We start from the raw sequence: 23,881 nt of genomic DNA on the forward strand, positions 1-23,881 counted from the left end.
TAGACTGATGGACTTAATGTTACACTTATCATAATTAGTCATATGGATCTCACAGAGATATATAACTCACTGGATCTGGACTAGTTACAGGCCTCTAAGTATCTGATGTCATTATCAGTAAGGGGACACGGTACTTATGTCCCCCGACCCTCTTAGAACAAGAGGTGAGTTAGCCCCTTATCCCGGTAGTCTGTTGGGGTTTCTAGTTTCTACATCATACATTTGTATAATGCACCAGGATGGGGGCAGAGAAACGTGCTGCTCTCCCCCCTCCAGACACCGGGTGCGCCCTTCATATCTAGAGGCACGCTCAGTTTAGACTACCTTGGCCTACTGACCCAATACTGTACTACATTATGACCTTCTGTCATGTCTGACTATGTTCCCCCACATGGCGATATTATAGCCCAGAGCTCTGATGGTCTCCGTTCCCCTCTTACAATAATTAGGTTTACTCCCCCTCATTCTATAATAGTCCTAACACTATCTCATAACGTTAAAGGGTTTAACCTCTCCATTTAAAAGGAGACAGGCCGGCATACAATATCTCACATCCAAGGGTGGGCATGGCTAGCGGTAGAGATGAGCGGACGCGTGTGCAGACAGCTCCGGCCAAGAAAGCGCATTCTACTGCAAATTAAACAGCCTTCTCAGCACCAAGGTAGCCCTAGGATACCTACCCTGTATTTGGGTGTCAGCTGACGACGGAGGCACAAGCGGAACCTGCCGGTAGGGCTTCAGGCGCCGCAGATAGACTTGAGACCTACCTTAGAGCTTGGGGCTGCGGCCTAAAGTTTCGTCTGTCAGGCGCAACAGAGGCGAGACTGCTCGGACGTGTGCCCGCGGACCTCCTGCTCTGCACCAGAGAACCACCGGAGAATGGAACTACGGGCTGATCCCGTCTCCTAATCAGCAGGGACGCTGTGGAGGCTGGGGCCCAGTGATAGACCTAAAGTCAGGGGCTGAATTTCCAGCCACCCAACGCGGTGGCCGGACTAAGATCCGCGAGTGCCCACAGACCCTCCTGCTCTGCACTAGGGAGACAGCGGACGGAGGTGCGGAGCACCAGACACATCTGGAGAGTGGTGGTGGTGCCTACTGCTGGGCCTGAAGCCGCGGACTAAATTATCGGGGCCAGCTGACCCAGAAGACGCAGCTGGAGGGAAGATATCCAGATCGCATTGAGGTAAATGGGCACTAAGTCCTCCCTACAAACCAGAACTCACTCCCCCAGGCCTGCAGATCTAGCCACAAGAGGCTTCCAGAGATTTGGGCACCAGAATTCTCTGCCTGCTGAAGCTATTAGAATTCTGCGAGCCCTGCATAGAAATAGAGCATGCCACGATTTGTTTACCGCGTGTGAAAAAATCGCGGCCGTCTAATGCAATCCTATGGCAGCTTCCAAGGGCGGAAATTTTGCGGGAAATCCCATCGCGGAATTTATGCCCGTGTGCAGGGGGCCTAAGACCTGTTATGGTTATTGATTGGTTAATAAACTTGGGTCTGTAAAACAGAGTTTACAGGAAGTGTTATGGTTATTATTGGTTACATTCTTTATCCAATATTGGTGTCTGTGTCGGTTATTTATAAGAGTTTGGTAAGGTTTTAATAAAGCGTAAGATCCCATGTGTCATCGGAAAATGAGTTTTGTTAAACATTCAGAATATTTTGTTTTTGCTGAAACTTTCAGTCACAATCTATATTAATTTTTTTTCCCTTCCAAGGGCCCTCTTAACCCCTTAGTGACCACATGTTTTTGCTTTTTTACATTTTCGTTTTTTCCTCCCCACTTTAAAAAAATCGTAACTCCTTTATTTATCCATCGACGTCGCTGTATGAGGGCTTGTTTTTTGCGGGACGAGTTGTATTTTCTAATGGTGCTATTTAATGTACCATATAATGCACTGAAAAACGTAAAAAAATTTTAAGTGGAGTAAAATAAAAAGAAAAACGACATTCCGCCATCTTTCGGTGCATCTTGTTTCTACGGCGCACAAACTTGAACAAAATGATGTGATAGCTTTATTCTATGGGTACTGACCGATTACTATGCTACCAAACTTGTAGACATTAAATTTTTTTTTTTTATTATTTTCTGCCGCCATCTTCTGCGCACAATAACTTTTTTATATTTCCGTTTGACGTGGTTGTGCAAGAGCTCATTTTTTGCAGGACACCCTGTAGTTTACGTTGGCACCATTTCGGAATAATACGACTTTTTGATTGCTTTTTATTGCATTTTTTCTGGGAGACAGGCTGACTTGAAAAGTGCATTTCTGGCGTTCTTTATTTTACTTTTTTTTTTAGACGCTGTTCACCATGCGGGGTAAATAATGCACACCTTTGATAGATCGGACTGTTACGGACGTGGCAATACCAAATTTTGTATTTTTCTTCTAGGAGTTAGATGTTTTTATTATAGCTATGGCAAAAGGGGGGTAATTTAAAACTTAACACTTTTTTTTTCACAATTAGTAAAACTTTATTAATCTTATTTTTGCTTTTTTTTAGCTCCCCCTAGGGGACCACAACTAGCGATGCTTTGATTGCTTCTGCAGTATGATGTAATGCTACGAGGGGCTGTTGATAAGTCTTTGGCTTTGTGGGGGTTTTTTTGTTTCTATGGTAACAAATGTTACATCACATGAAAGCCTTATTTGTCTAATATATGTTTTCAAAATGTGTTTGTAGCTTACGGCAACAGTGATCTAGCCACGCAGAAAAACAAAATGGCGGAGTGTAAGGCGATATTCACAGTAAATTACAGCAGAGGAGTGATGAAATTCTCGTTTCTGCAAGGAAAGTCCGCGAAGGATATTCATGGTGATATGTCACAGACATTGGGGGATCAACGCCCTTCATATTCTACAGTTAAGAACTGGGTTGCCAAATTTAAAGTGGGCCACTTCAGCACCAATGATGAGGAACGTCCGGGACGATCGAGAGAGGTTGTTGTTCCAGAGATCGTCGATGCTGTGCACAACCTCATACAGGAGAATCGGCCAATTTCAGCTGAAGGAATCGCAGACATCATGGGGATTTCTGGTGAACGTGTTTGTGTCATTATCCATGAACATCTGAACATGAAGAAGCTATCTGTAAAGTGGGTCCCCAAATGTTTGACAACAGATCAGAAAAGCATGCGAGTGAAAACTTCCCGGTCCATTTGTTAGCGTTTCCGGACTGATAAGAACTTCCTGGATCGACTGGTCACTATGGATGAGACCTGGATTTATTTGTATGACCCTGAAACCAAGGAGCAGTCAGAAGAGTGGAGGCACAGTGGTTCTCCTCGCCCAAAGAAGTTCAGGGTGCAAACATCAGCCACTAAGGTGATGGCGTCTGTGTTCTGGGATAAGGAGGACGGGCTGCTAATGGACGACCTTCACAATAGTTCCACCATCAATGCAAGGTATTACATTGAACTTTTGGCCCAATCGAAGGCAGCTCTGAAGGCCAAAAGGCGCGACAAGCTGTCCAAAGGAATCTTGTTCCTGCAAGACAATGCCTCCGCTCACACTGCACAAGCGACCACGGCAAAACTGGTGGAGCTAGGCTTCCAGCTGGTTGACCAACCACCTTATTTACCAGATCTGGCTCCCTCCGACTATCATCTGTTTCCAAACCTGAAGAAACACCTCAAGGGGACCAAATTTCACACCATTTCTGATGCCATGGCTGCTACAGATGACTGGTTTGAGGCACAACCAAAATCCTTCTTTTTGCAATGCTTACAGAACTTGGAATACCGATGTAAGAAGTGTATTGGCATCAGTGGACAGTATGTGGAAGTAATGTAAAGTTTCATCTTCCTATCTCCTTTCTTTCTGGGTAAAGCCAAAGACTTATCAGCAACCCCTCGTAAAGCATTACGTCATACTGCAATCTGACAGGCAGTCTACCAACCCACCCCACGGTGATGGCTTGATAGGCAGTCTGCTAAGGCAGCCCTGGGGCCTTTCAGAAGGCCTCCGGCTGCTATGACACCCGTACATCTCCCTGTGATCTCACGCAGGGGTGGCTGTACAGGACCCCCGAACATAGTTTGCGGCATTTAAAGGGTTAATAGCTGCGACTGGCCGCACGGCCAATTGCAGCTATTGCCCATGGGTGTCAGCTGTAATAAACAGCTGACACCCACGCTGTATCAAGAGAGGTCATGCCGCGATCTCTCTTCATACAACATTGCAGGACGTAAATGTAGATCCTGGAGCTGGAAGGGGTTAATGTACTGAAAAAATTTAAAAAAAAATTCTAAGTGGAGAGAAATGGAAAAAAAATGGAATTTCCGCCATCTTTTGGTGCGTCTTGTTTCTACAGCACACAAACTGCAGCAAAAAACATGATAACATTCTTTTGTTCAGTACGATTACTACGATACCAAACATATCATTTCGATTTTTTTTGCTGCTACTCGTATTTGTTCCAAAGATATTACTTTAAAAAAAAAATCTTTTCTGCCGCCATTTTCTGCACACAATAGCTTTTTTATTTTTCCGTCAACATAGTTGCGCGAGGGCTCAATTTTTGCGGGATGTCCTGTAGTTGGCGATGGTACCATTTTGGAATACATACGACCTTGATCACTTTTCATTGCATTTTTCTTGGAAATCAGAATTGACAGCTGCATTTAAAGGGTTAAAAGCCCCGATGAGACACATCGGGACTGTTGCCGCCGGGTGTCAGCTGTAAGAAACATCTAGGATATATAATGGGAGATCGCTGTGCAATCTTCCTCCATACATGTTCTGTAAAACAATATAGCACCGTCACTAAGGGGTTAAAGGGCTAATGTGCGCTCCTGAATCCTATCCCCCACCAATCACCAGCCATTCCCTGTTATATTAGACATCCTCCCCCTTATGGAGAATGCCTGATCAGTTGCTCTCTTATTACTACTTCTTGTAAAGCCCCCATTTGTGTATATCCTGGTGCTGATCCTCACCTGGTGCTGATCCTCACCTGACTCTGACCTGACTCTGGACTTTATAATTGCTTGCTGCCGGCCCTGATGTTCAGCCTGGACCTCGTTAATACACTTGTGCTGCCGACCCTGATATTCAGCCTGGACCTTGTTAATACACTTGTGCTGCCGGCCCTGATGTTCAGCCTGGCCCTCGTTAATACACTTGTGCTGCCGGCCCTGATGTTCAGCCTGGACCTCGTTAATACACTTGTGCTGCCGGCCCTGATGTTCAGCCTGGACCTCGTTAATACACTTGTGCTGCCGGCCCTGATGTTCAGCCTGGCCCTCGTTAATACACTTGTGCTGCCGGCCCTGATGTTCAGCCTGGACCTCGTTAATACACTTGTGCTGCCGGCCCTGATGTTCAGCCTGGACCTCGTTAATAGACTTGTGCTGCCGGCCCTGATGTTCAGCCCGGGCCTCGTTAATACACTTGTGCTGCCGGCCCTGATGTTCAGCCTGGACCTCGTTAATACACTTGTGCTGTAGACCCTGATGTTCAGCCTGGACCTCGTTAATACACTTGTGCTGCCGGCCCTGATTGTAGCCTGTATTACTGCAAGACTCCTGTTCAGACTGTTGGGTGCTGCGACTCGGCCCAGTGCAGCGTCAGCAGCCAGACTACGGGGACTATCCGGATGAGTAACGGCTTGGAGACCCTGCAACAAACACCGGATCCAGTTTGGAAGTGTCAGGGGTGCCGGACATAAACCTCCAGTGGCCGTAATTATCTTTTACTAAAAACAATTATGCCGAGGTGGGGCAAGGGGCTGAATGGCGCCACCCTAACACAGAACTGCCAAGACCTACTCCCAGATGTCCAGTCAATGCCATTGCAAGCAACTTCTCCTACATCGTCAATAGTTTTGGACACAAGGCCCTCCATGAAGGGTATAACCTCCTCCCCCTCCCCCGTCTCCTGCACTAATACATGGGGGAAGAGTCAGGTTATCCTCTGCATAGATCGCACTGCGTCTGGCACTACTGACAGTGTGAGTGAGAAAGAAGTGGCTTGTAGGAATGGTGATGTCCAACCAGAGGTTTGGGGTGTGGTCAATTACTAAATGAGGCCACAGAGGGGGCACTTACTTAGTGGGGGCACTATTACTATGATGGATACTGAGAGGAGGGAGTAGCGACACAACGGTAAGAGTCTACAGAGAAATCTTCACGGCGATCTAACTAAACCAGACGTCCCCTATAACCACAGGAGGTAACCGCACTGTTATCACTATCACTGTGTAGAGCTGCTATCTGACTGGGTCTACTAGAGCTGAGCTGCTATGTCTGCTGGGTTCTACAACTTGTTTACTAGAATAATATATAAAGTTTTATTTGGTAATGATTCGGAGTTCTGTAATGGGGCCCCATGAGTTCTGTAATACCCCCGACTATAGTAGGTCATGAGGGGCCCCTGGACTACCTGTGCATTATTATGAAGGTGTCAGCAGCTAGAGCCCCAATATGAGGGGTGTCTGTAGCTCGCGCCTCACTACAAGGTGAACCGATGACACAATACAGGAGGCAGCTAGCACTTTAATACAAGGGGCCTTAGAGTACAGCGTCAGAATATAAGAATGGTAATAGACATTTTGGAGAAAAAGATGGCCGCCTTAGTGGGGCGTCATGTCACCTTTTTGCCTTGGACAGAAGAAAAGTCAGAATGTGTCCCGGTCTTACGCCTACATGAGGTACAGTAAAGAGAGCATGGAGGCGGTTCTGTTACTGCCATAAAAGTAGAATAGCGGAATATATCACATACTGCACCACCAGATGGCGCTATGATAGAGTCCGGCTGTATTCTGTACTGATTGCGGGGAGAGGGGGGTCCGGACTGTAATATCTCTATATAATAAATACACTAATATATAAATCCCGCTGCAGCTCCGTATCTAAGCCACAAGAGGCAGAAAAAAGCCTCGTATCATAATCCACATTATCACACAGAGGACGGGCGGCTTATCCGGAGATCAGCGGTGCAGGAACAGGATAATGTCAGCACAGGAAGAATAATCTAAATTTCATTGGGGACATTTATAATGCCAGAAAGACATTAAAAAGTGCACATTTCTGTGGAAAATGTCTGCAAAAATTTGAACTTTTTAGCTTTTGTGCAGGCCTAGCCATTTCTGAAGAAAAAAAAAAGATGGGGGGCTGCCCTGGCCCGACATATTTAAAGGGGTTGTCCCGCGCCGAAACGGGTTGTTTTTTTTTTTAACCCCCCCCCGTTTGGCACGAAACAACCCCGATGCAGGGGTTAAAAAAACAAACCGGGTAGTACTTACCCGAATCCCGGCGGTCCGGCGTCTTCATACTCACCTGCTGAAGATGGCCGCCGGGATCCTCTCTCTCTGTGGACCGCAGGGCTTCTGTGCGGTCCATTGCCGATTCCAGCCTCCTGATTGGCTGGAATCGGCACGTGATGGGGAGGAGCTACACGGAGCCGGCATTCTGCACGAGCGGCCCCATTGAAGACAACAGAAGACCCGGACTGCGCAAGCGCGGCTAATTTGGCCATCGGAGGGCGAAAATTAGTCGGCTCCATGGGAACGAGGACGCCAGCAACGGAGCAGGTAAGTGAAAAACTTTTAAAACTTCTGTATGGCTCATAATTAATGCACAATGTACATTACAAAGTGCATTAATATGGCCATACAGAAGTGTATAGACCCACTTGCTGCCGCGGGACAACCCCTTTAAGTGTGAGTTATGCCAGAAACTGGAGTAAATTATGCCAGAAATGTACAGCGGGGGGGGCGTGGCTAACCAGCGGCGGGAACGGACGCCATCTCTGGGGCTCAAAGCTGGAGGAGACTTTGAGAGGCAATCTCGCCATCCTGAGAGCACCCCTGGAGCTGAGAACAGGCACCGCTGACACCACCGGAGCAGGAGCTGCAGAACGAAACCTTCCACGGGCCTCTAGCTGGAGCTGCAGAATCGGGGCCTACCTCGCCGGGTGCATCCCCGGCTAGAGTTGGGAGCACGGCCGACCGGAAGTGGAGGCTGGCTGACCGGAGGTGGAGGCCGGCCGCGGACGACTGCAGGGAGCTCCTAATGGGAGGCAGCTGAAGGGGAGGCACGACTGCTGGAGAGAGAGGGCCAGCTGAGAAGGTGGTGGTGGCGCCGGAGGGGAGGTGAGAAAACCCTGGATCTGCCTGCAGGCACTGGGAGGGCTGAGACTGCCACAGACTGAGGGGGGGGGGGCTGAAGAGGTGGGGAGCTCCATCTGCACTGAGGGCCTCTGTCGGGAGTGCTGTCCAGGAGGCCCCTGAGGCCAGAGAGGGGGTCATCCTCTACTCTCTGGGACTGCCATTTATTGTGAGCAGCAAGCCATACACATACAGGCTGCACAGCAGAGATGCAGCAGAGCTGGGACTGTTAAAAGCCTGTGCAGCTCATCAGACACCACAGTACAACACTGGGGCTATATTCTGTGGGCCAAAGAAGCACAAGCCCACATTTTCAGCCTTTACTTTGTTTCATAACCCACAAAGCCTGCTTCACTAGCATCTACCCATTGACTCTTGACCTGCTCTCTGCTGACACCTAGTGGTGGTGTGGCGCCAGTTCACTGACATCATTGCATCATCTCAACAGTTATGCCACTAACCACTAAACTACATGTGAACTCCCCCTGCGATACGTTACAAGCTCGGGCCGACGGATATCTCCAATTGTACCCCTCCGACGAGATGGCACCCATTAAACAAAATAAAATAGCCAACAAGCTGCAACAGTATGCCCGACCCAGCGGCTCAGCGGACACCCGATCTAACGAGCCCTGCAGCCCACAAGGCACATCGCCTGCGGGGGCTGCCCCAGTTTCACCTCCTGTGCCCGTCCCGACCATTGCTGATGTGTTGAAAGCAATTACGGAGTCCCGCTCTGCCCTCACCGAGAAAATCGATGCCTTGCAATCAGACTTTAGTCTGCTGAGAGCGGATGTTCAAACGTTGCGGGAACGCACGACCGAGGTTGAGACCAGAGTATCTGACCTGGAGGATATCACTACACCGCTCTTGGACCGGGTGCAGACTCTAAACACCAGATTTGCAGCGCAGCAGAGGAAAATTGATGACATGGAGAACCGGTTGCGTCGGTGTAATCTCAGGTTCGTGGGACTGCCGGAGGGAGCAGAGGGCGAAAACCCCTGCGACTTCTTGGAATCACTCCTCAAACAGACATACGGCCCAGATTCCCTTTCGCCTCTGCTCTGTGTGGAAAGAGCCCACCGTATTCCATCTAGAGCCCCGCCACCTGGAGGACCCCTCCTACCTTCATAGCTAAATTGCTCAACTATAGGGACAGGGACAAAGTCTTGGCGCTTAACCGCATGAAAGATCCGCTGAAGGTCGGAGGGCAAACAGTCCGAATCTTCCCAGACTTCTCTTTGGAGGTGCAGCAGAGGCGACAAAAGTTTGCAGAGGCAAAGAAAGCTCTGCGCGCTAAACAGCTTGTCTACGCCATGTTGTACCCTGCTAGGCTAAAAGTGATCAAGGACAATCGCTCCCATTTCTTCGAGAGTCCAGATGTCCTAAATTGGCTCGGGCAAAATTGAATCCTGTTTGTGAGACATTACGAAATTGATGCCGTGGCTGGCCTACTCTTTCTTCTCTGTGGCAACAACTGAAGGAAATTCCTCTCCTCTTCCCTACTGCTCCCTGCCCTCTCTGGTTTCCTTTCCCCTTCTTCGCTTCCTTTCCCCCTTTTCGCCTCCTCTCCCCTACCCACCTCCTTAGCCCTTTGGGCCAACCACTTATGATAAAATCGTCTTTGGTATGTGATGTGGATTTTGTTAACTATGCTATTCTTTTCCTCTGACTTTCCCAGCGACCTGGTAATGTTACTCTCTGTGGCCTTCCCTGGTGGACCCCAACTCATGGACAATGGCCTGGGGGGGGACTCCCCCTCCTTGGGCAACCAGCCCACATATCAGTTTCCCAGGTTATAGCCGGGTATATGCAAGCTGTGGAGATACAGCCCACATGACGCAATTGTGTCTCGCGCTCTTTCGCAGGGGGACCATATGACTATATTTGTTCTCTCAGTCCTCTCTGTTTTAAGTTTCTCTGTTGGTTCGCTGGGGCAGGCCTAATGCCCCTCACAAAGTTTTGTATTCTGGGATCCAAACCTGTCCTAAGTTTGGGGGGATGGGTAGGGTGGGAAGGGGTTTTTTGTTATGGTTCATACATCTAAGATAACCATTCTACTTTATTGCACTTTGTTTTGGCGCGACTCTTCTTTCGGTGTTATGCGGGTGTCCTGCGCAAACAATGTCCAACTCTATGGCAATGGCTAACACGCATCTCAAGCTGATCTCCTGGAATGTTAGGGGTTTGAATTCCAAATTTAAGAGAGCTTTAACTTTCAATTTTCTAAAAATCCATTCTCCCCACATCATACTACTTCAGGAGACACATTTACAGGGCTCAAAGATACTGGCTCTTAAGAGGGCCAATATAGGTGCTGCGTACCACGCTACTTATTCCAACTATGCCAGAGGAGTCAGCATCCTGGTAACTAAAGCAGCCCAATTTGTACTCCGACAAATCCACATTGATCCTGGGGGTCGGTTTTTGATGCTTCAGGGAACCTTCCATGGCCGGCTCCTCACAATAATCAATATCCATCTGCCGCCCCCCGCTGATGTTAAAATCCTCTCCGATGTGATGGCCCAGGTGGTTTTGCTCAAACCTGCTCCAATAATATTTATGGGGGACTTCAATCTGATTTTGGACCCGATTCGGGACCGGTTCACTCCAGCTGCCTCGGTATCAACCAGATTACTGACATGGGCTGACTCCTACTTGCTGCAGGAAATATGGCGCCTGCGACACCCGCATGACACTGCCTATTCATGTCATTCCCTAATACATAATACTTTTTCCCGCATCAACCTGTGTTTTGGCTCCCCGGACTGTCTTCCTATGGTGTGGGATGTTTCCTATCTGCCCAGGGGCATATCGGACCATTCCCCACTCCAGCTGGTCTTTGACCTTGGTGTGGAGGGCTCTCACCCTTTGTGGAGACTCAGCCCTCTATGGCTGGCGCAGGGAGAGGTACATGAGTACACTGAGCAGGAAGCAGGGATATACTGGGAGGTCAATGAGGGGACTGCTTCGGAGCCGACTGTGTGGGACGCCTTTAAGGCTTTTACTAGGGGGGGTCTTTCACATCCGCCATTGCTGAGTATAGAAGATCGCTGCAGGCTGCCCGATTGAACCTGGAACGCTGCCTTGTTGCGGCGGAGGCCAGACACATAGCAGATCCTTCCCCAGAGGCCTACCTGGACTTAAATAACCTACGGCGGGAATACAAGCTACTACTCACTGAATATACCAAAAAGAAGTTTCTTTAAACTCGTCACCAGGTCTTTGACCAGGGAGATAAGAACGGTCATCTGCTGGCCTATTTAGCAAGGAAGGATCAGACATTGCCGCCCATCACGGTGGTGCGCGATGCTTCGGGGGCCCTGGTGGATAATCCCAAACTGATCAATCTAACGTTTGCCCACTTCTATAGTAATCTTTATACTTCCAAACTTAGCTGCTCGGATGAACAGCTAATAGCTTACCTTGGTGATATCCCCTTCCCAGCGCTGAGCCCAGGTAGTGCCACTTATGTGGATGGGGACTTGAGTATAGAGGAGGTAATGGACGCTATCAAGTCACTTCCCAATAGGAAATTGCCAGGGTTGGATGGACTCCCTGGGGAATGGTATAAAAAGAATGCGGATTTCCTAGCTCCCCGGCTTCTAACTTTATATAATTCTATCCTGCGAGATGGTGCCCTGCCGGACACCATGCGCAAGGCCATAATTGTCATGATTCCTAATGCTGGAAAAGACCCTGCAGATTGTGGTTCCTATAGGTCCATTTCGCTTCTTAACAACGACGTTAAAATTCTAGCAAAAATACTGGCGACGCGCATAAATTCCGTTCCTAATGAGATTATGCACCCTGACCAGTCTAGCTGCATGCCTGGCAAAAGTGCAGACATAATTCCAAGGCGGCTTTTTGACCATCTGACATATGAACACTCTAACTGCGGAAAACGCACCCTGGTATTTATAGACCAGGCAAAGGCCTTCGAATCAGTAGAGTGGAGGTACTTGTGGGCAGTGATGCAACGGTTTGGATTTGGGCCAGTATTTATAAGATGGGTAAAGATCCTATATGATTCCCCAGTAGCCAGTGTTAAAAACAATGTCCATATTTCGGCCCAGTTCCCCCTCGGTAGAGGCACACGACAGGGTTGCCCCCTGTCCCCTGCCCTGTTTGCCCTTGCTATAGAGCCAATTGCAATCCGGGCCCGGACATCGCGGGTAATAAAAGGATTTAAACTTCACAACTATGAAGAGCGCATAGCACTATACGCTGATGACACCCTCCTCTTCCTCCAGGATCCTGAGTCCTCGCTTGACTCTGCACTCACCATTTTTGACACATTTGGCCTACATTCTGGTATTCGGGTCAATTGGGACAAAACCCATTTAATTGCGATAGACTCTGCAGCGGCTGAGCTCTCTTTGCTCCACTAAGCTGGACAGCTCAGACAACCTATTTGGGTATAAGAGTGTCGGTGAGGGCTTCTGCCTTCTTTGACCTTAATTTAGCTCCCCTCCTGAAATGGGCTGAGGAAATGGCGACACGATGGACCTCTCTCCCGCTCACTCTGGTGGGCAGGGTTAATTTGATAAAGATGAAGCTGCTACCAAAATTTTTGTACGTACTCCATAACTCCCCTGTCCTGGTCCCAATCAGATTCTTCGCTACACTTCGTGGGATTGTTCTGCGTATCCTGTGGAGAGGCTCCACCCCCAGGATTAAATTGGAGACCCTGTGCCTCCCGATGAGCTGGGGAGGATTAGCCTTACCCCTTTTTACTACCTGGCCAGCCAGCTGGTGTATGCTGGGTGGTGGCTGACCTCATCGGATTACAATCCGGTGGTTGGACTGGAGCGCAGGGTGGCGGACCCCACCCTGGGATTGAGGGGTCTGCTGATGCGCGGCCACTCCTCTTCTAGTGCCCCCTTACCTGCCCCCATGCTGGTAACACTTAAAATATGGCACAAGGCATTGCGGCTGACCCCTGCAGGGGAGGTCACATGGTCCCCGCATACTCCTCTGTTGGATAATCCACACTTGCTGCACCTGCAGTGCTTTACAGAGTCTGCATTCTGGAGAGCCCAGGGTATTAATCTACTGTCTGACATAGTCACTAAGGGCATCTTCTGCACCTTCCTTCAACTGCAGATAGTCTACAACCTGCCTGAACACTCCTATTTCAGATACTACCAGCTATGACATGTGATCAGGGCTCAGTTTCAGGGCCTGTCCATACCGCTGTCCCTGACTCGGTTGGAGGGTTTGGCACAGATGTGCAACATAGTAAGACCATTGTCCAGTTTCTATGCCCACTTAGTGCAGTGTCTTGCCCCGTTGAGAGAGAGAGAGAGACACCCAAAAATGGATCATTGACATTCCTGATCTGTTGGAGGGAGAGGGTGAAGACATATTGACGAGCTCTGGTCCTCCCTTGATTAGTGCTAGAGATAGGCTCATTCAGGTAAGGTTCCTACACCGGATATACTACACCCCATCTAAGCTACATGTAATTGGTCTACTCCCCTCGGCGACCTGCCCCCGATGTTTAATTGCCGATGGGACCATCATACACATGTTTTGGGACTGCGGTGTCATGTGAGACTACTGGGGGGGACGTCCTATTTATGGAATCTCGCCTGGGGGCCCCGAGGATCATGCACCCTGGGGTATGCCTCTTTGGGCTTGGTGGAGACCTACCAGTGGCAGCGGCAACCCGCACCTTATATAAACTACTATTTTTCTATGCTAAAAAGGTGATTTTGTTGAATTGGAAACACCCTGGTAAGCAGACCAGGAACGCATGGATCCAGATGGTGAACTCTGTGCTTCCAATGTACAAACTGACTTATATGGCGAGAGGATGTCTTGAGAAGTTTGACAAAATTTGGGGGGGCTGGGTAAACTGTCCTACAACGGCAGCCGAGATGCCTGTCTAGATACTAGGAAGGGATAAAATAACGTACACCCGCTTGAACCGATCTACTGTTTACTTTTTTTCTTTTCTCTTTAAGAGTCGCGCAGGTGTGTTGTTTAAGGGATTAAGGGGGGATGGTTAAAATTCTTTCTGGGAGGGGGGGGGGTTCTCTAATCTTTCTTATGTCCCTTTGCTTATTTTGACCTGGGGGGGGGGTCCTCCCATTCTCTTTTTCTTCTCTTCCTTTCTCTCCTGGTATTTTGGGACTCCGAGGCTTGGAGCCCTAACCTGGTTTGGGTTTGTTTTATTATGAGCAGTTGAAAAATAAATGCAAAAATGAACAGCCAAATACTATGTTTTATGAGAAATGCACACGCATATGCGAGACACTCAGTGTTTTTACTTTTGTCCTCTTTTTCTCTCAATTCTCATATACTGTGATGTATCAATAAGATGTGCATTCTTTATGGTGTCCGCTGTTTTTGTATAAGTATCTATTTTGGCTAAATAAACGTTCCTTTAAAAAAAAAATGTACAGCGGGTCGGACCTGGCACACATTTCTGAGAAGGTGCCTGGAGGTGCTGAGATGCTCCTAATAGATGAAGAGGTGTGCGGCCGGAAGCCACTGCTCCAACCCCTGTGTAGTGGCCGGCGCTTGTAATTGCAGATGTAACTCCCCTTCTATTGATTTTAATGGGACCCCAGCCTGCAGTTACAAGTGCCGGCCACTAAAGTGGCTTCTGCTCCGATCCCGCGCTGTCAGTGGGTGCCGGAGCAGAGGGCCTCAGCCGATCAACTATTGATCAACTATCCTAGGAGAGCGCAGCAATAGTATTTTCGTGGAAAACCCCTCGAATAAGTTATACAATAAGTTTTATATGTATCCAAAATGGCGCTGCTACGGAAAAAATAATCATCTTGCTAAAACAAAGTCCTCGTACGGCGGCGTCCGCCGGGGAATACAAGTTATGGGCCTTGGAAAGGAAAAGATCTGTGACTGTACTGATGGACGGGGCTCCATACCACACACATACCACACACACACACACATACATACCACATGCCACATACACACGTGACATGATGATGAGCCTCACCTCTCCTCTCCAGCTCTTCTCTCCCGTTCTCCACATGTTTCTTCAGCCAGTCTATACATTCATTCTCCAGATAATTCCTGTATCTCTCCCCCGCTCGTAGTTCCTGACTGTTCAATTTCTGTGTGGTGATCAGCCCCTGGCTCATGGTGGCCGTGTATGTCCAGGTCTGTGTGTCCAGCGCCATGAACTCCCCTCCATCATATCTGTACTGATTCCATCCTCTGATGCTGCCGTCATCATCCAGCTCACAGCCGGACATCACCTGGAAGATATGGAAACCTGCAGACAGAACATGTTATACAGAACAGGTATGTAATGTACCGGTCATATGTGCAGTGTGTGTGTGTAACATGTAATATACAGGTGTATGACACAAACTGTACATATTATATACACAGGTCACTCATGTGATGTTATACGTGTCCTTCACATGTACTATATACAGTCTATAACACGGCTTATTAACAGCCGGGTGCGAACACTTGTATGTTGACCAGACTATAAAATCTAACTTCTATTAATACAAATAAAATATCGATATAAACGAGACGAACATCTCACAAAAAATAGAAAAACTATTCCCACTTATGGTGTGCGGGAATTAGGTCAGGACTCTGTGGAATAATTATTTGTCCTAAATCCACTATGAAGGGGATATATTTCTTGTATTCTGTGTCACAACCATTACTGATAAACATTGATCACTCGCACCGGGCACACTTCACAACTCGCAAGTGAGGCGTCAGCTCCACTGAGTCACTGCTATCACCTGTAGACAAATTAATACGATTTTTTCACCTTTAAAACTTCAAAAGTTTAGTCTTTTTTGGACTATCCTTGCCTCAGTGAATCAAACACTTGTGTGTGAACTACAGTTCCCAGCATGCCCACAATCTACCAGTTGTAGTTCAGTGGGCTAAACAAAGTATGTACTGCTACATCATCCCTAGTCATGTGACTGGCAGTCCGTGTAACGGTAGATGGCTCCGCCCACATATGGCACCTGGGCAGGTAAAGGACATGTTCCCTATAACGGATGTAATGGAAGAGCCCAGAGGAGAAACGGGGAGGAGAGGTGAGGAAGGGGTTAATGCCCCCCATATTTGTACTTCTCTGTACATTATTATATATCTGCCTCACCGACTCCTTGTAGTCTGAGGAGGAGCGTAATACTGTAAGGAGACTTATTACATGCCCCGTGTCCTCACACCTATCACTGCGCATCATACGCAGGAAATCTGCAGAATCATGGAGGCGATCACTAACTATAAGTCTGGGTTCCCACTGAGCGTAAATCTCGCAAAATGACCGCAGCAGGACCGCACAGAAATCCTGCGAGATTTCTGTGACAAAAATGCAGCTTCAAAACCATTCACTGCGGGTTTTGAAGCGGCTTCACTGTTTGTAGTCCACTGTGCCCTCTGTCGCGGCTTTGATTTCCGCGCAGCATGTCAGTTTCAGCACAGCTTGGCTGCAACGGCTCGTCCACAGTGTAAGGATGAGGTTTTTGCAAATCTCATCCACTTTGATGCTTTATCTCGGGATTCAAATTGCAGGCGGAAAGTCTGCACGGAAATTCTGCGGCAATTCCACCCAGCGGGAATCCAGCCCACGGGCACGTAACCCGCTGCGGACGATCTGCGGTCACCACATACGGATCTGCGCTGCGCCTGGACCTACCGACTGATACAATAATGGTGGATCACATGTAGCGTCAGCGCCCGTCCTCACCGCCATATGGGCATCCGGGAAACGCACATGGTTTAGTCCAAAAACTGGCTGATTACGTAGCGTCTCACTGACCCGCAGGCCATAAGGGGTTAAACGTAGTGAAGCCGTGCGAACGTTTCTGTGGGTTTCTTATTTTTGTGGGATTGAAGCGCCGCGTTCTGTCCGCAAATACAGCGGATAATAACTGATACAATTATTTGTTCGTGTTCCAGCAATGGGTTTAGTTTCCGCTCGTCTCGCGGGCGCGCTTATCTGCGATTTCCGTTTTTCTGTATTGAGTTCCGGAACTTTCCTGACATTTTATGAGGATTGCAGTAAATACGGACGCTGCTCATTTATAGCGGATTCTACCGTATATCACACATACGATGTAATAATGAGAATGTATCCTATAAAATGCGTTGTTTACACTTTCTGTGCGTTTTTCACATGCAAGAAATGTAGCTGACAACGTCTGTGTGGGCGGGGCCTAAAAACAGCGCAAAATCCACAACACAAGCAGAGAACGGTGTGGGGGGTATTCTCACTGCGGAGATGCTTCCACGGACGTGTTGTGGGTTTTGTTATTCCGCCACAAATACACGGATACATTCTTTTAAATCCACTGTGAAAATTACGCCCCTGTGAGACCACCACAACGGGTCCACCACCTGACACGGAAGATGTGGCGATATGGACACATGAGGCGGCTCGCGCAGAGCACCGCTGGGAACTGTTCTTGTTTAGCCACGACTCTAAAACCACTGAATTCCTGCCCGAACACAAACCCCAGGAGGTCCTGACGGAGGGGAGCGTCATCACATAGCGCCATCCTTCTGTAGTGGTGGGGAATACATGTCCTTCTGCTCCATAGTGGTTTGTCCTCCCTCGGCTCACATTAGGACCCCCGCGTTACGGTTACCGCTGGGAATGTCATGTGACTATACCAGGCGGCAGCGGCTCACCGCCATTCACACGCAGGAAACGGGGAAAACCAGAGTCACAGAGGCGCTCGGAGGTCGCACCCCACAGGGCGATGTTATCACGCGGGTTTTGTCCGATATGGATGGAACTCGTACAGTGAGAGGACTCAATATTTACTATCAATGTATTCACATGAGCGATATATATATTTTTTTTTTTTCTGGAATTCTGGATTTTTGTATATTAGAAAAAGTGCAGTTTGTATATTGTATATATCAGTGAGCACAGGGGATACCATGTGTATATAGTGTGTCTATATGAATGTGTATACAGTGTAGTATATATATTTATATCAGTGTGTGTGTGTATATATATTATATATTGTGTATATATCAGTGTGTATGTATGTACTATATATATATGTGTGTGTGTATATAGTGTATATTAGTGTGTATACAGTGTAGTATATAGTGTATATATCAGTGAGCATAGAGTACACCATCTGTATATTAGTGTGTATTGTGTATATGAATGTGTATATACAGTAGGGTGTATACTAGTATCTCACCTCTGGTCTGGTTGAAGCGCTCCATCAGTATCCTCATATCATGTCTGTATACAGCCTCATTTCCTTTACCAATCTGTGTCTGATCCTCCCAGTATTCGGGTCCCACTTTCTTCATCCACTCCGCTCGCGGTAACATCCTCCGGCTGACTGAGTTATAATTCGTAATCTCCTGATCATCCACATATCCAACTATGGAGAACTCAGGTATCCCGGACCCCGGAGCCGAGACCCCCGTGTGATAGTAGCGCAGAGAGTGACTGTCTGAGAGATACAGAGTGTTACATATCACACACGGGGCGGAGTCACACCAGCGTGTTCGCACACAATACACAGAGGATAGAACCCACTGATTTCAATAGCTTCATTCTCATTACTCATCTTTGCGCGTGCGAAAAAAAGCGCCACGCTGTATTTTTGTGCACATTTGCGCACCAAAGGCCCCATAGAAGTCTGAGAGCTGCGCAAATTCACACTCAGTATCCGCACGGCTAAATAGCCATGTGAATCGGGCTGCGGCTGTGACCCGTGTGTATGTGGAATGACGCAGCGAGCGCAAAAAGTACAGTAATATGTGCAAAAATACAAGCGAAAGCACGTCTTTTACGATGCAAACACCGTGCAACACTCATGTGAAGCCGCCATATACTACAATCACAGGAAGAGTTATCACGCATATATCTATAAGGGACAGGATCTGGGTCATGTATATATGTATGTACAGCATGTAGGTGACAGAGTCTCGGTCATGTATGTATGTATGTATGTAGAGCGTGTAGGTGGCAGGGTCTCGGTCATGTATGTATGTACAGTGTGTAGGTGACAGGGTCTCAGTCATGTATGTTTGTACAGCGTGTAGGTGACAGGGTCTCAGTCATGTATGTTTGTACAGCGTGTAGGTGACAGGGTCTCGGTCATGTATGTATGCACAGTGTGTAGGTGACAGGGTCTCGGTCATGTATGTATGTACAGTGTGTAGGTGACAGGGTCTCAGTCATGTATGTATGTACAGCGTGTAGGTGACAGGGCCTCGGTCATGTATGTATGTACAGCATGTAGGTTACAGGGTCTCAGTCATGTATGTATGTACAGTGTGTAGGTGTCAGGGTCTCGGTCATGTATGTATGTACAGTGTGCAGGTTACAGGGTCTTGGTCATGTATGTGAGGTGCAGCAGATGTTACATGATGTGATTTTCTCCGTGTTGTACATGCTATGTTCTCGTCTCTCACCGCGCTGCCAGGAAGCACTACAAGGGGGCTCTGTATGTGATATAATGTGTGCTCCACAGTACCTTATAGCTCCTCAAAGAGGTTCTGAGGCAGCTGCTGTTATTTACTGTCTAGTGCACACTGCACCTGCTGCAGAACATCTATTGAAAGTTTTATATCAAACTAATGATTTAAAGAAGCCTTTGTCTGCTTCATCAAGATGTTCTGCAGCAGCTGGACCCCAGTGTCCACTGACACAGCGGCTGATGCTGCGATTATTACATCCGGGGTCTGAGCGGTACGGACCGCCAGTTGTGGCATTTATATAACAAACTATCAATCAGCCATTATATAATGTACAGTCTGTGAGGATGATGAGGGGAGGACGCAGCCGTGTAGAACTTGTGAGGTACGGATGAGAGATATCATCAGTCATATAAGATACATGACGTTATACGGCAGAGGATATGGCGCATGTGATATAACTGCCGAATGTCGCTAGACATGTTAGATACATTTCTTCCCTTACACGACCCCATGGCGGTTGTACATACACACCAATAACTCGCACCACAAACTGATGCGGCTTTAATAAATGTATCACATTGTATGACTCTTAGCTGCTCCCCTATTTTCCATGTTCTGTAATATATAATATATTTGGCGCACATCATGTGCTCCTTTTTTTGCCTCCCTTTCCTCTGTAAATCTCATTAGTTTTCTAAATATTTACATGTAGTGGAGTAATACCGCCATACTGTCACACGGTGATTGCATCATCTTTAGTGACAGAAGAACGCCTGAGCCCAACGCAGAGTTCCCAGAAAACAGTAGCATTTCTTCTAGGGTGCAAATTATATCCTGCCGTCAGGGGCGTACCTAAAGGCTCAGGGGCCCGGGTGCAAAAGTTCAGCTGGGCCCCTTCCCTCTACATCTATACCTAAACCGTGCTAATTTACAAACATGATCTAGCCCCTTGGTGTAAGCCTTCTCATCAGGACTCCTTTCCTTGACTACGTAAAAACCTGTTGGTAATGTCTTAGGCTGCTTTCACACGGCCGCAAAAATTGTGCGAGATTTGTGCGTTGCAAGATGTACAAATCGCACATGAATATGAACCTATTCTTTTGTATGCGATCATACACAGGAGCGATGTTTTGGTTTTTCTCTGCATCGCACGAGAATATGATGCTGTGATGCGAGCTGGTTGTAACACAACAGCCCCTCACATCCGCGGGGACGACACACGTTGGCGAGTGTGATATGGGGCATAGTCTCACGGCCCAATATCAGACTCACTCGTGTGAAATTAGCCTAAGGTCGGCTGCACACGGCTGGATCTGCATTCTGGAATATGGAGCGGGCGTCCGCCTATGGATTCCGCAGAATGTACGGCCCATAGCATGTTATGGAAAAGGGTTTTTTCCTCTACACGAGCGGAAAGCAATTGCGGTTTTCCGCTCACGGAGGAAAAATCACAGCATGCTGTATTTTAGTGCAGATTCTGCACGGACGGCCTCCATTGAACTCAATGTAAGCCGTGCGACCCGCCGCCCTGACATTGCGGAAAAGTCGCGGGCGCCCGCGTCATCTCCTAGCGACAGCGCTGGAAAGTCAGTGATTAAAAGAAGAAAAAAAAAAACGTACTGCGCGGGTCCGATGGCTCGCCTTGTGGACCATCCACAGTACAGGAAAAAGAAAGAAATTACAGGTACGCGCAGATGCCAGCGGGCACAGGGTTGGATTCCGCCGCGGGCTCACACATGCAGAATCCGACCCAGTGGTGTGCAGCCGGCCTAACACTGTGTTCATGGATTTTGTTGCATTTTTGAAGCACAATTAAAATCACTTCCAAAAGCCGCATGCACTATTACAAACCGCATGTGGGTTCAAACAATACAGGCAGTTTTTAAACGGCATGCAGGTTTCTGATGTATTTTTCAGTTGTGTGTAAAGTGTTCAAATATACAGTATATACCCAGGTTACACCAGCTGTACATATATAATTATATACAGTATATACCCAGGTTACACCAGCTGTACATATATAATTATATACAGTATATACCCAGGTTATACCAGCTGTACATATATAATTATATAGTGTACTGGCGTACCCGTCGCGCGTTGCTGCGAAGACAGACATACATACATACATTCGTTTTTATATATCTAGATAGCAGCTTTCATGTTACCTCAGCAGTATAATATATAGCAACCAATCACAGCACAGCTTTCATGTTACCTCAGCGGTATAATATATAGCAACCAATCACAGCACAGCTTTCATGTTACCTCAGCAGTATAAGAAATAGCAACCAATCACAGCACAGCTTTCATTTTTCCTCAGCAGTATAAGAAATTGCAACCAATCACAGCACAGCTTTCATTTTACCTCAGCATTCTCAATATCCAGGAATTGTCTTGTGATACGTTCGGCGGTGCATCATTTTGTAGTTGAACACTCATCCCGTTGCTCGTAATGCCTTTTGCTTTCGTGCTTGAGATGGAAATCAAACGATTTTTGTCTGGGGGGCATAACTGTCGACGACGCTCGCACGCGCGGCACCTATCATAGGATATTTGTACTATGCCAGTAATCTTCCCAGGAGTGTACTCAGCAACTTCCCAAAGTTTCATGGCGATTAGATGAATGGTGTAGTAGCGCAAAAAGGACAGACATACATTCCTTTTTATATATATAGAGGACATCAGGAAGTGAGAGAATTAGATTCCGTACGTAAAATTTGGACGCTAATTCTTTGGCGCTTAGAATTGAATAATCGAGCTGGGACCCATTAACTTTTCCTATTTATGACATAATCAATGCTCGTGCCAAATTTCAAGTTTCTATGACATCGGGAAGTGAGAAAATTAGATTCCGTACGTAAAATTTGGACGCTAATTCTTTGGCACTTAGAATTGAATAATCGAGTTGGGACCCATTAGCTTTTCCTATTTATGACATAATTAATGCTCCTGCCAAATTTCATGTTTCTACGACATCGGGAAGTGAGAGAATTAGTGGCAATGATGGAAATCGAACGATCTACGTGGGGGGGGTAACTGTCGACGACGCTCGCACGCGCGCGCGCCATTTATCATAGCATAAATGTACTATGCCTATAATCTTCCCAGGAGTGTACTCAACAACGTCCCAAAGTTTCATGGCGATCGGATGAATGGTGTAGTAGCGCATAAAGGACAAACAAACAGACAGACAGACACGCAGACAGACATACATTCAATTTTATATATATAGATATACCCAGGCTATACCAGTTGTACATGTATAATTATATACAGGAGAAGTTTAAATTATACCAGCTGTACATATATAATTATATACAGTATATACCCAGGTTATACCAGCTGTACATATATAATTATACACAGGAGATCTCCAGGTTACACCAGCATGGTATATACAGGAGATGTATAAGTATATACATCTCCTGTATACAGTGATATTGGCCATGCTGGTGTCACATCTGCGTCGGGACCTCTGGCCGGAGATTTCATCACAGATCCGGCACCAAATATGGAGTCCTTCCGGCGCTATTCGGTTCTGTCCACAGACGGATCGCTCTTCCGCAGGGATTCCCCAGTGCAGATGTGAAACCTCCCAAAATTGGATATCTTCTGTATATATTTATACATGTACAGCTGATATAAGTTATACATTCTGTATATAGTAATATAGTATATCACTATATACAGGCTGTAGAGCTTCTACCAGCTGTATATATATATAATTATATACAGGAGATACACAGGTTACTGCAGCATGGTACATATCACTATATACAGGATGTATAAGTTATACCAGCTGTACATATATAATTATATACAGGAGATACACAGGTTACTACAGCATGGCACATATCACTATATACAGGATGTATATCCCCCTGTATATAGTGGTATGTCCCATGCTGGTGTAACCAGTGTATGTCCTGTATATATATATATATATATATATATATATATACACACACACACACACACACACACACACACACACACAGCTGGTATAACTTATACCAGCTACACATATATAATTACATTCCTACCTCTGCAGCAGTCTCTGGGCAGCCTGTAATGGAAAGTCCTGACTTTTGATCACATGACCAGAGCCTGGTCATGTGATCTGCAGCCACAGGTCCTACTGCAGTCTCTTGTCCCGTCTCTGCATGGATCGCTCCTGAGGTGAGTAGAGCCGCACCAGCCCCTCCCCCTGGTAATCGCTGGCCGGCAGAAACTGATAGACTGCAGCTGTGACCACTCACAGCTGCAGCCTATCGGTGGGAGGGCCGTGCCGTGGGAGTCTGCAGCCTGTAATTGGCTGCCGATCACGTGTAACAGCCCTCCCTTCTGCTCTTGCCGA

General features: G+C 47.3%; 1 protein-coding gene across 3 annotated transcripts in view; it reads right to left on the reverse strand.

Moving 5' to 3' along the window:
• LOC136620512 (class I histocompatibility antigen, F10 alpha chain-like) overlaps window positions 1-23,881 on the reverse strand; it is a 48,207-nt gene that overhangs the window by 20,318 nt on the left and 4,008 nt on the right. For all 3 annotated transcript variants that reach the window (XM_066595329.1, XM_066595328.1, XM_066595330.1), the window contains exons 2-3: window positions 18,288-18,548; window positions 15,086-15,364 (exon numbers count right to left, since the gene is read on the reverse strand). In XM_066595329.1, the coding sequence (XP_066451426.1) occupies window positions 15,086-15,364; window positions 18,288-18,548 (540 nt within the window). The remainder of the gene's footprint in view (window positions 1-15,085; window positions 15,365-18,287; window positions 18,549-23,881) is intronic.

This window comes from Eleutherodactylus coqui, chromosome 3, assembly GCF_035609145.1.
Source record: "Eleutherodactylus coqui strain aEleCoq1 chromosome 3, aEleCoq1.hap1, whole genome shotgun sequence".
NCBI classification, from domain to species: Eukaryota; Metazoa; Chordata; class Amphibia; order Anura; family Eleutherodactylidae; genus Eleutherodactylus; species Eleutherodactylus coqui.